At 38.4% G+C, this 12,613-nt stretch overlaps 1 protein-coding gene across 1 annotated transcript; it reads left to right on the top strand.

Annotated features, from left to right (window-relative positions):
- Positions 1-8,403: 8,403 nt before the first annotated feature.
- Positions 8,404-11,319, top strand: LOC121961728 (uncharacterized). The gene is made up of 5 exons (XM_088080675.1): positions 8,404-8,605; positions 8,864-9,870; positions 9,968-10,019; positions 10,318-10,501; positions 11,199-11,319. The coding sequence occupies exons 1-5, from the start codon at positions 8,404-8,406 to the stop codon at positions 11,317-11,319; spliced, it is 1,566 nt and encodes a 521-aa protein (XP_087936801.1).
- Positions 11,320-12,613: the final 1,294 nt, after the last annotated feature.

Below are 12,613 nucleotides of genomic sequence, written 5' to 3'. Positions count from 1 at the left end.
TCATTATGTACCAGCCAACTGTGGACCCCTGTTGCTTTATACTACACAAGTGTGGACCTCTTTTGCCTGAAGAGTAGATCAGCAAATAAAATGCATTCCTACATATGTACATTGTAAGATTGACGGAATCTAGTGCTTTTAGTGCATCTAAAAACTCAAAGGGAGTTTTGGAGGATTGAGCTAATCTCAAGGTTAAGTTAAATTCTGATAATAAACTGATTTAAGCAATTCATTAAAATAAGTAAAGATCTTGCTGGTATTTTCTCTCCACATTTTCTTCCTACCATTATTAGTGTTATTATTATTATTATTATTATTATTATTATTATTATTATTATTATTTCTCCTTTCTTTAGATTTTAAAATATTCCCTTGCCCTTTGGAGAAGCCGTATTGTGAAATAGTGTCAAGCTATAAAATGGTTAAGCCATCCACTAAAACTGAGCCTTTATAGTTTGTTATAAAATGTTAGTTATAATTATAGTAATCACAGTCATTGTAATCATAGTTGAGGAATAATTTTTAAATTATTTAGGTGAGATTCTTTTTGTGTAAGTCTTATCTATCTTATTTTATCTATTCTTTACACGGTGGAGTGTGAACGTCACTCCATGCTATCCAAGAGGGTACTAACTGTCATGTACCAGCCAACAGTGGACTCATGTTGTATTATCCTATGTGTGGACATGTTTTCTATAATATGCACCCACAAACAAATTACATTTCTATGAGTACAGACTGAGAACGTATATTGAAGTATATTGAAAAACTGATTGACATTCAGTGCTTGTGAAAACTGGTCACGTAAGTATCGCCAGGTACTGAACAACTTTAAAGGTCTAGTCAAGGTCTGATGTTACATCATATTACATAATTAAACCTAAAAAGAAATGATCTTACTGCTGATCATTTTATGTGAAGGTTTATTCTGCTTGGTTTATAGTTTTCTTCCGTTTTTTAAGGCTCTAAAATACTGATTTCTCTCCTGCCTTCTGGATAGCCCTTTATTTTAATACAGTATAGAGCTTAAAACTTCTTGAATTTTAATACAAAGACTAATAACAAATCACGTTTCAGGAGACCGGTTTCTTCATTAACCCTATAATGCTATTTGCATCATATTTGATACATTACATTCTGTGGCCTCCATGTCATCCACATTAACATTCCTAAAGCCTGTTTAACGGCCCATCTGCAGTCTGAAAGGCTGCTGGGGACTGGTTAGGGTTAGGGTGTTACCCTGGAGAGGAGTGTTAAAAGCAACGTGTGTGAATGGGTCGTTCAAATACCTGCTCCAACCAGCAGGGACACCTCTGAATATGGATATAAACGCTCACACACATTTAGGTCCCCTCTTGGCAAAATCTGAAAAATTTCACCAGAGGCCAGAACACATGATTTTATGATGATTTAGAGCATGACCAAGTGGTCATGAAAATGTCCCCTGTTGGTTTTGCAGTTCCCTGTTGGTGACTGTGTAACGATGGGTATGTCCATTGTTATATATATGAGCGAGTGTATATACACACACACACACACACACACCTTACCCAAGTCAAGTCAATTTTATTTATAGAGCCCATTATCACAAAACATGGTTTGCCTCAGAGTGTCAGAACCGGTGACTGGACCCAAATGCAACACACAGACTGAACAGTCTTTCAGAGACTTTATTCACCAAAGTGAAATAGTTCACACTCAAAACAATGTCCAAACGAAAGAAAGTCCAATTCGGTGACCCACCAAGTCGAATGTCAAAACTGGCCAAACCGATGACGTGGTTCGGGCAGGGAACCCACCGGGAGAGCAGAGCTTGTGGTGTGTGAGGAGAGGCTGCAAAGGAGCAAACATGACAGTCTCTATAAAGTGGACACCCAAGATTAGCATCACCAAATCAGTGTCTGACCAAAAATCTCCACTTCTGTTCCTGAGTTGATGTTGAGTTGACAGAAAAGGGTTTTTGCAAGATTACGATGTCAAAGTTGACCTTTGGCTTCTGGGATAGAAAATATCCTAACTTTATTTCCTATGAGACATTCTTGAGTTATGGCCACAAATGAACCAAGTTTGTTAGATCCTTTAAAACAAATGTATTTAAAGGATGTTTGTGCCAAATTTGAGGAAATTCCCTCAAGGCTGTCTTCAGATATTACTTTCACAAGAATGAGACCAATGCAAGGTCAAAATGACCTTGACCTTTGACCACCAAAATCTAATCAGCTCATCCTTGCACCAACTCAAACATTTGTGTGAAATTTTAAGAAATTTCTTCAAGGTGCAAGCAATTACATTCACAATGAGTGAGACGAGGTCACAGTGACCTTCACCTTTGACGTTTGACCATCAAAATCTAATTAGTTCATCTTTGACTCAAAGTGGACTTTGGGCTAAATTTGAAGAAATTCATTCAAGCTGTTGAGATTATGCCTTTACAAGAAGGAGATGGATGCAATACCACAGTGATGTTGACCTTTGACCACCAAAATCTGATCAATTCACCCTTGAGTCCAAGTAAATGCTTGTGCAAAAAAAAACCAAAAAAAAACGCTTTATATTCCGGGCAGACAATTACAAAGTAGGGGCACAGAGGGGGGAAGACAGAACAGATAAAAGACAGACAAAACACAAAGAGACGGGAGGGGCCGCCACAGAGTGAACTGTGACATTTTCCTGTCAGTGAAAAGGTAATTATGGATTAACTACAGTGACATTATAGAGAAACTATGTTCACTACATTTTCCTGTCAGTGAAAAGGTAATTATGGATTAACTACAGCAATATCTCCAGCAGTTGGCGCATCATTAATTTATGGGGAACAACTATTACAGCTGCTGCAACCCTTCCTGGCTTGTTAAAAGGTAAGAATATAATAATAATAAATTGATTTCTATATAATTACCAACCCAGCATCTCAATTCTGTTATTATTTTTACTGAGCAATTACCCAATTGAGTTTACAGTGATTCACAGATTCACATTTCTACTGAAAGATTAATAAATTCTCACTAGAATTACCCACTCAACCTCTTTATTTGGCTATCCCCAGTCATTCTCAAGTAATTCTACTCCTATAACTTGTCAATATTGGTATTTTACTTCGTAAATTATTTCTATCTATCAGTAATTTCTTCACATTACTATGTAATTACTGTGTAATTATCTGCCCGTAAAATAAAGCGTGACCAAAAAAAACACAAAAAAAACGAAAGGTTTCCTTGAGATATTGCATTCAAAAGAATGACACAGACAAGGTCACAGGGACCCTGACCTTTGACCTATGACCACCAAAATCTACTCAGTTCATCCTTGAGTTTAAATGAATAGTTAATGTAAATCTAAAGAAATTCCCTTAAGGCGTTCTTGAGAATTGTGTTCACAAGAATTAACTGAACAGAGGGACGGACATCCTGAAAACATACTGCCTCTGGATATAGACATCGGAGTAATCGGAATAGTCAGCACAGAGGCATTAAAACAATAACTGTCCTGCATGGGCGTTTGAGGACACTGGGGGTCTACCAAAAATCCCTGTGGTGGGATCCAAGGTTCTGAATTTTTTTAATATACAAGCTCTATTTTGATGCTTTTTTTATGCACACTGTCACAGTGATTATACTCAAAATACAATTATTCATCAATTTACAAGTACCTCAAAAACTGTTTTTCACTTTTCAATTTTGATGTTACCATGCTACCGATGCTATTAAGCATGCACTGTAAATAATTACCAGGATTTCACAATAGTCAACTGTAAAATTTCACTCTAAATTGCAGTATTATCACTTTACAGGATTTAACTTTAATGTTCACAGTATGACACTGTAATTTAGACGTTTACTATAAAAACAGTGCCATCACAGTAAACTACTGTATTATTTGTTGTTTTAATTATTACTGGGATTTCACAGCATTTTATTGTGTTATTTCAGTGCAAAATACTGTATTAAGACTCTCCACGCAAAAACACAGCAAATTACATGAACCGCACTGAATTGTGGGACCTGCCACGGACTTTTTCAAATATTAACTGTCGGATACCACCCGCCCAGAGAACAAGAGAAGGTAATTTAGCCTCGTTTTCCACCTTTGCATTCACTGTATTGACATTTTAAACGAGTGTGACGTTCGTCGTATTAATTACTCTTTATTCTCTGACGCGTTTATTTCTACACAGTCAAAACCATGTAACATCCACCTCACCGAAGGCTGCGAGGACAATCACCCGGAGGATTAACACGGTTAGTTGGTTTGATTAACTGTTTGTGTGAGCTAAAGGGACGTTTTGTGTCACTGTTTGCTCCACATTTTGATTTGAGGCTGTGGCTGCGGTAACGTTAGCAAGTTAGATAGTTGGTTTGATACGGTGCAAAACACCCACGCTAACGTTAGCTTACGTTTACCTTGCATGTGAAATTCTCAGTAGAGCAGCACGTAGGCTAATATAACGCCAGTGCTTTTTTTTTCTTTTTTCCAAGCATTTCTTGACCCATCAACGGCTTGTAACCAGGGTGTTTGTCTTTTAGGCCTTAACAACTTTATTTTTTTTTTTTACAGCCATCAAATGATGGAATAAAAAGTTGATATTGTAGCTAAATCATTGACCTGCTGCATATTCTCTAGTTTATAGTTTGATTTGCATCGGTTGTCCTGGTTTTTTGTAACTCAGTTAAAGAGATTTTGCTTCGGCATTTTCCTCTTCACATAACGAGTTGTTATTATTTTTGCCTGTATTTTCCTCTTCTAGTTTATTAATTTTATTGTTTTGGTGAATAATGTTCCACTGTAAATTTAGTGGGTGCATTTATGTGTCTGATAACGTTAGTCACTTTATTAAACACATAAAGCTGCACAGTAACACTCCCAATTATTACTATCAGTGTGGTGTGCCTGACTGCACACGGAAGTACGTCAAAGCCACTGTTCTACAAACGCACATGTATAGAGAGCGCAGATCAGCAGGACTGCATTGCAAGCAAGTGGACACAGCCTTAAAGTGTGTGGCTCAGTCTTGTGCATTCAAGTGTGATACTGTAACCTCTCTTTAAAGCATTTGAAGACACACACAAAAGATGGATTGGAAATCAAATGTCCATTCATAGACTGTGACTGCAGCTTCACAGTTTCATCCAGTTTTGACTCGCACATTTCCAGGAAGCATAGAGGTAGGCGTGTAGATGATCTAATTGATTTGGTTCTACACAAGTCTGTTCCTACAGAGCCTTTGAGTGAGTCTGAACCGGGGCCCTCATGTTCAGATGTTTCTGATGAGCAACATGAACCAGAAGTTCCATTTGCTGTGGATGAAGCCCTATTCCGACACAACCTAACACTTCTCTACTTGAAATTACAGGCTAAGTTATTGTTACCAGTAAGTACTATTCAAACTATCATTGAGGACTTTCAAAATGCCCATGAAATTGGCCTGTCACACATGTTTAACATTCTTAGTGAAAAACTGAATGTTCTTGGAATTCCTGAGACCACAATAAGCAACATTATTGACGAAATTAACAGAGAGGATCTACTGAAGATCTATAACAAAGGAGTTCTGAGCACAGATTTTAAGAGGAAGAATGCTTTTAAAAAGAGTTTCCACTATGTTGAGCCTGTGCCTGTATTCTTGGGAAATGATGAAAATGTTAAAGAACGTTTTGCTCAATATGTACCTGTACAGGAGACATTGGCTGCCCTGTTCAAAAATGAGTCTGTGCGAGAACAGAGACGTAGTTAAAAGTAATCTTCTGTTGAAAACTGAGCCATCTTCAGTTGGTGTGATACTGTACCAAGATGCATTTGAAGTGGTCAATCCGCTTGGCTCAGGGAAAAAAAAACACAAAGTGTTGGCTGTGTACTCAACTCTGACTGACATTTTGCCTCACAACAGATCCAGTTTAAATCAAATGCAACTTGTCCTCCTATGTAGGGAGCAGGACTTTAAATACTTTGGGATGAACAAAGTTTTGGAACCACTTATCAAGGATCTTAAAGTCCTGGAGGAGAGAGGTATTGTGACAAGTGACGGTAGTGTTGTAAAAGGTACATTGGTTGCCATTTCAGGAGATAACTTGGGATCCCATTCTGTTGGTGGCTTTTAGAAAATTTCAGCCGGGCTGATCATTTCTGTCGCTACTGTGAGGTAGACAGAGCCACATTTTTGAATGAACCTCTGTTGTGCGGTACCCCCAGAACAGAACAATCTTACCAAAGTCACTTGCAACATCTAACAACTACTGTCACTGACTCAGTATGTGGCATAAAGTGTGACTCTCCTTTTAACCAGCTGGCTCATTTCCATGTCTGTCAACCTGGCCTTCCACCATGCTTAGGCCATGACTTGTTTGAGGGTATTGTCTCTTATGACCTTGCATTGTTCATCAGCGAATTAGTCAAGGAGAAGCATTTTACTTACCTGCAATTAAATCGGTGCAAGAACCAGTTCAAATACCAAGGAAATGATGGCTTTGACAAACCAGCAGATGTCCTCCCTGGAAGTGAGAGATTAAGTGGGCACGCAGTTCAGAACTGGTGCCTGCTAAGACTACTACCTCTCTTGGTGGGAGACAGGATCAAGGATCCTTGTAACAATGAGGTTTGGCAGCTTATTTTGCAGTTGAGGGAGATAGTGGAACTTGTCTGTGCACCAGCAATTACAGCAGGCCAAGTAGCCTATCTGAAAGTCATCATTGAAGACTACATATTCCACAGGAAAAAGCACTTCCCTGGTCATTCCCTGAAGCCTAAGCACCATTATTTGTGCCACTATCCAGAGCTGATCATACACTTTGGCCCACTTAGCCGCCTGTGGACTCTCAGGTTTGAAAGCAAACACACATTTTTCAAGCAATGTGCCAGAAAATTACAAAACTTCAAAAGTATTTGCCAAACTCTGGCCGAGAGACACCAACTTCTGCAAGCCTATTTGAGTGCAGGCAACCTTTTTCCTGCACCTATACAAGTAGAGAAGGGTACAGAGTTTTATGTACATGATTACAATGACAAGATCAGGTCATCTGTTGCCAGTTACAGGTTTGAATTACAGTCTGCCATGGCCTGTAACAGTGTCACAGTTAAAGGCACTCTTTACAAAAAAGGAATGTTCGTTTTGCTTGTGTAGTTGTTTCTCTTTAAGTAGCAATGATGTGTGGAAGATGAAGAAACCTCCGCGGACACCGACTCGGTTGCATAATAATCAATTTATTGCAGCAAAGTTCAGCATCCACCAGGCCCCATGGTCTGCCTGGGAGAAGATTCAGGACCAATGCGAATCTCTCCCTTTCAGCTCATGCAAGTCTCTTATATACGTACAGGCATCAATACATTTGTCCGTAAAGCAGCTCTTTACCTGCTGTGATCAATCACAAAACCCCACAAGTATCTCCTTATTTGGAAGGAGCCTTATTCCATATTACTTCTAGCCTGGCGCCAGTATTCTACACATTTGTCTTCCAGGCCTAAACATCCCTAGACCACTAACTTCGAGGCCTCTTTGCCTGACCAAATTAGGAACTTTAAGAAACTGAGCATAATACACTACACTTGGGAGCAGTGATGATGAACTTTATGCTGGGGAAATAAACCTAATCATTATTTGCCATGACTGTGTGCACTTTGTGACAGAGAAACACACCTATGTAAAGTTGAGAGACATGGGAATCTACTCTGAGTTAGGCAAAGCCCAGGAGCATTATGTTTGCATCAAGCATGATGATTTGCTTGACTACTATCCTCTTCCAGCTTACAAAGTGTTTGACCTGTCACTAATTGCTCTTCACCATTCTTTTTCAGAGGCGGTATAAACAGGCAGGTGATGCAAGCAGACAGGACACCTCAATACTGGAGCAGGCTGTTGAGGTAAAAAATAACTTTAAGTTGCGAGAAAAAAGGTGTATGGTGTATAATTTGATGAGTCATTTGGTGGAGTATCAAACTACATTATTCTGTTATATTCATAACTTACCACAAAGTTGCTATTTATTAATTATGACTTGTACCTCAACATTTTTGGAATGCACTTACCCACCATCCGAATAGAAATATAAAGTATATTTTGTTGAGCTGTTGTTCAAAGTGTCTGTCTTACAATTGGAGCCAAAGCCAGTGTGACACACAATGTGTTTAGGGTCTAGTTATGGGAGTGGAACAAATGTATGGTTTAATTTCTATTTTCATAGTTTAGTTGAAACTCGTTAAATTGGCATATTTATTTTTAATTTACTGAGATGACTCTTACCCTTGATTAATGAACAGAGGTATTGCAACTGGAAACAAACTAAGATGGGAATTGTTCGTCTTAGTGGTGGCACTCTTAGGGCCCCCACTGTTATAATAAATAAAGCACCATTAATTGAAGACTGTACATTGCTGTAATCAATTTGTCTGTCACTCTCTCCTATCTTAAAGAACATGAATCGTGAAGACATAGAGGAAGCAATCTCAACACATCTACCTGGCCTGTCTGCTCAAACTCTTACATCCCTGCTGGAGGTGTTGGAAGAGCTTGGTGTTGAGAGTAGAGCAGACCTTGTTTTACTTGAAGAGAATGATCTGGTGAGATGCCTTCGACCAATCCAGTTCCGTAAGCTGCTGAATGGCCTTAAGAATGAAGGTAAATACACATTTAGATACTGCACTACAAAAGTTGACCAAATGCACCACCAATTTCAAATAACAGTTTGAAGCTTTTGAAAATGTTCTATTTTCATTAGAGCATGAGTGGGTCATGATGAATATTAGGCCTATGATATCAGTAAAATAGCAAAAATTGCAGAATGTAACATTTTATTAATTGACACTTTTTTCAGCAATATATTTATCTCATGCCTCCCATTTACTTATTGATATTTTCTTGTCCTCTCACTTCTAGCACTTCCAATAGTTGAAATGGAATATGCTGCTGTCCCTTCCTCACCTCTCATAAGTACTCCTGATCCCCCATCCTCGAGTTCAGCAAGAAGTTCAAGTTCAAGCTCCTCTTTGCCTTCATCTCCACTGGCTGGCAGGCCATGGTATACAGACTTTCAGGTCAGATGGGACAGGATGCCAGCAGCAATTCGAAAAGCATTGTCAAATCAAGCAAGACCATCACCAGGGGACAGGAAAGACCTGGTGAGGGCAGTTGTTGACCAGATGTTTCAGCATGATCTCAACCCAACAAGAGCAATATGTCACAGCATTGCCCGGAGCATTGTACGGGAATACCCTAGATGTTTTGCTGATGTCGGGAAGAAAGGTGATATTGTTGGAGATGGCAGTCACTCTCTTCTCCAACAAATTAAAGCGAGAGTGGAATACAAAAACAGAAAAAATACCCTTATGCGGCATCGCCGAGAAAAACAACCGCGCACTGCAGTGGTAGAGGGAAGCAGACTGATGGCAAGAGGCCCTGTGGATCAGTACGGCTGTGTGAGGTGGAGTCCCACAGAACTTCCATCTGGAGAAACTATGGAGAGCTTGAATGAAATCAAAAACCAACTGTCTAACATCTACTCGGAGAAAGGAATGGGCGGGGAAGAGACAGCAGCAGCTCTGATGGAGAAGACATATGTTATCCAACGCCAGTACCTTAACAGTGTCCCTGCACCGGCGGTTGCAGACATTCAGAAGGAGTGGCCTTTTCTGTTTTCACAGAAGGGCCTTTACACTCACTTCGGCCTACTGACAGATGTCTCCATCCTTGTTAAAATGCACGAGGCCATGAACAACAAAGGCAGTACCATCATTCGCTTCTGCCAGGAACTCAGCCGTCATCCCAAAATTGAAGAAATCCTGGCTGATTACGAGCCAGAGACATCAGACAAGGCTGTGTGTGTCCTTCTACTCCTGATGGCATACTTCAAAGAGCCCCAAACCTCCATCATGCTTGAGACTGATGTAAGTTTTTAAAAAGATAAATAAGCATGTAGTGATTGCATAAGTAAGCACAAATTTTGCTGCAGCAGATGTATGATACAGGGATTTTATTTTACAGCCATGTGCCACTGCCGCTGATGTACAAAGGACACAGGAGCCGCCAAGCACCCCCTGCTTGATTGTACAAGATATTGTTACTTTGATTTTAAGTTTATATTTGTATGAAAAATGTGAAAACTGTGAATATTTTATAAATGATTATAAATTCATTACATATGTTTACTTACTGTAACTGGCTAACTGATGTTTTGAACATTTTTTTGCTAAATCAGAAGAGATGGAGATAAGATACAAATCTTATCTCCATCTCTTCTGATTCTGATATTTTCTGATAATTTCTTTTTTGAGCATTGAATGTTGCTAATCATCTCAATGACACATTCAGCATTCTACATCTTTATGACAGCACACATCTACTTATTTCAGGTGACCTGATGAAGCCAAGGGCGTGGATGTTGTCGATTGAGGAACGAGTGGTGATGGGACCATACAGCAACATCATGAGCAGGTTGGCTGTGCTTTTTGCCAGCTTCTACAATCTGAATCTTCTGTACCCTGAAGACAGTTCCTGCACTTTGGAGTTTATTCAGAGGTACAGTATAGTAATTTCAAAACTAGCATTGTATTGGATCCTTAGTTGACACCCTTTTTTACTCAAAAATGAAAATCTTAATGCACACACACACACACACACACACACACACACACACACGAAAGAACGTAAATAGCGCCATCTACTGATGGAACAGTTATGCATCAAAATCAGTTTTTGTTTTTTTACAAATCTTTGACTTATCCAAGACTCTGATACCAGATAAAAATATCCCTCCCCTCAGATCATTTATTATATAGAAAATCAGCCTTTGCATTTGAATTATTGAAAATATTTAAATTTTTTTTTTTTTTTTTTTTTTTTACAAAACTTTGCAATGCCATCATAAACACTGGCATTTAAAGGATTAAAATTCTGAAAATAATTGAATATTTGGTAGTTATGATTAGGACTGGAGTTGATTCAAAGATTTATGAAAAAAATCAGAAAAAAATATTAATGTGTGTGTGACTATTTTTTTACAGTGTAGAAAAGTATAGGGTTTGTCTTTGAAATTTCAAAATAAGTAAAAAAATACACACCTTTGCCAAATATCATGGCTAAAAACATAACCACTGCAAAGATATAAAGAAAGATATATAGAACTTGCAAAGGACACTTTTGTCTCTAAGAGGGTATAAAGGTTAATTTGACATAAAAGATCACCTGATATTAATACTTTATTGTTGATTTACAGATGCTTCCTGGGTATCAATCCAGAAACTGGCTCGAAGACAAAGAGGAGGCGTGGGGGGATCAACGCACATGTAAGCACTCTAATGCGCAAACTGGTAGATTTCGAGTGGCAGGCAATGTAGACGGTTGAAGAAGGTAGAATGTTTTGTTTTGTTTTGTTTTTTTAAAAACTTGGAGAATTAAAGATAATGGACCTACTGACAATGACTATAGGGGTTATGGCAATGGGCCAGTTTGCCAAAATGTTGAACTGTTCCTTTAAAACATGCCTGAATTGTAGTGGTTGTTGTACAGTTTTGCTGTTGCACATTTTAAATCGTTAGTTTTTTTAAAGCTGCTTGTAAAGGGTGTCCCTTTTGTCATGACCCCTCGATTCCATTTGCAGCCATTTTGATTTTATGTAAGAGCCAAAAAAGTCTGTATTTCCTGTGAGTGGTTTACTGTTGCACATTTTTGCTGTTGCACATTTTATACATTTTATAAAAGTGCTTGTATGCTTGTTCTGAATATGTTGGCAGCATGTTTGACCAGGAAAATTTCCTGTTTGCACTTTGCACTTTTTGCAATTGCAAGCTTGATTAAAAAGTGAAAAAAAAATCATCATTTTGTTTTGTTTTCTTTTTTGAGCATAAAGTGAGAGGGTGCAGTAAAATTACAATTAACAAATGGATTTTACAATATATTATGCTGTTAATTAAATTGTAAATTTACAGTAAAATATTGGTTAATAATTGCATTACTTTTACAGTAATTCAACGTAAATATTTTCACAGCAATTTACTGTACTTATTTCACATTAGTTTACAGTAAGTCCACAGCTAATTACTGCTATATCACGGTAATTCCTTGGGCATGGCAACCATGAATTTACGGTAAAGTGTTGTTGTTTTATTGTAAATTACTGTGGAATAATTACAGTAAAGTACTGTGAATTAATTACGGTAAATTGTTGTGAAAATATTTACAGCTAATTGCTGTGAAAGTAATGCAATTATTAACCAATAATTTACTGTAATTTTACAGTGAAATTTCTTACAGTGTGTAGTTAAACTACTAACACCACCACTTGTAGCCCTGCTCCTCCCCAACACTGCAGCTTCATAATACCACCTGCATGCAGTGAGCCATACCTCTGTGGCATGGCTAACAATGCTGCCTAATGCAGAAAGACACATCATGTTCCTCTACCACTAGGAAGACATGCCAAACTGGTCTGTATTGGAACAGTTTGGCTTGGTGTTTTGGCTGACCTAGCACAGATTTAGCGAGAGCAGCAGAGAGGCTTGCAGGGACAGGGTGTAAAAGGAGTGCAGAGCAGTGCATGTTAATGTTACAGCTGTCACAGTAGCTGACAGGTATGTAATTTAAAAACATTACACATTACACTGTAGCCAACTTTCATCCTGTGTTTTGACT

Source organism: Plectropomus leopardus, chromosome 8 (assembly GCF_026936395.1).
Source record: "Plectropomus leopardus strain MGB_pleo_1.0 chromosome 8, ASM2693639v1, whole genome shotgun sequence".
Taxonomy (NCBI): domain Eukaryota; kingdom Metazoa; phylum Chordata; class Actinopteri; order Perciformes; family Serranidae; genus Plectropomus; species Plectropomus leopardus.
Note: the sequence above shows the minus strand (reverse complement) of the source record. Positions and strands in the feature narration are given on the sequence as shown.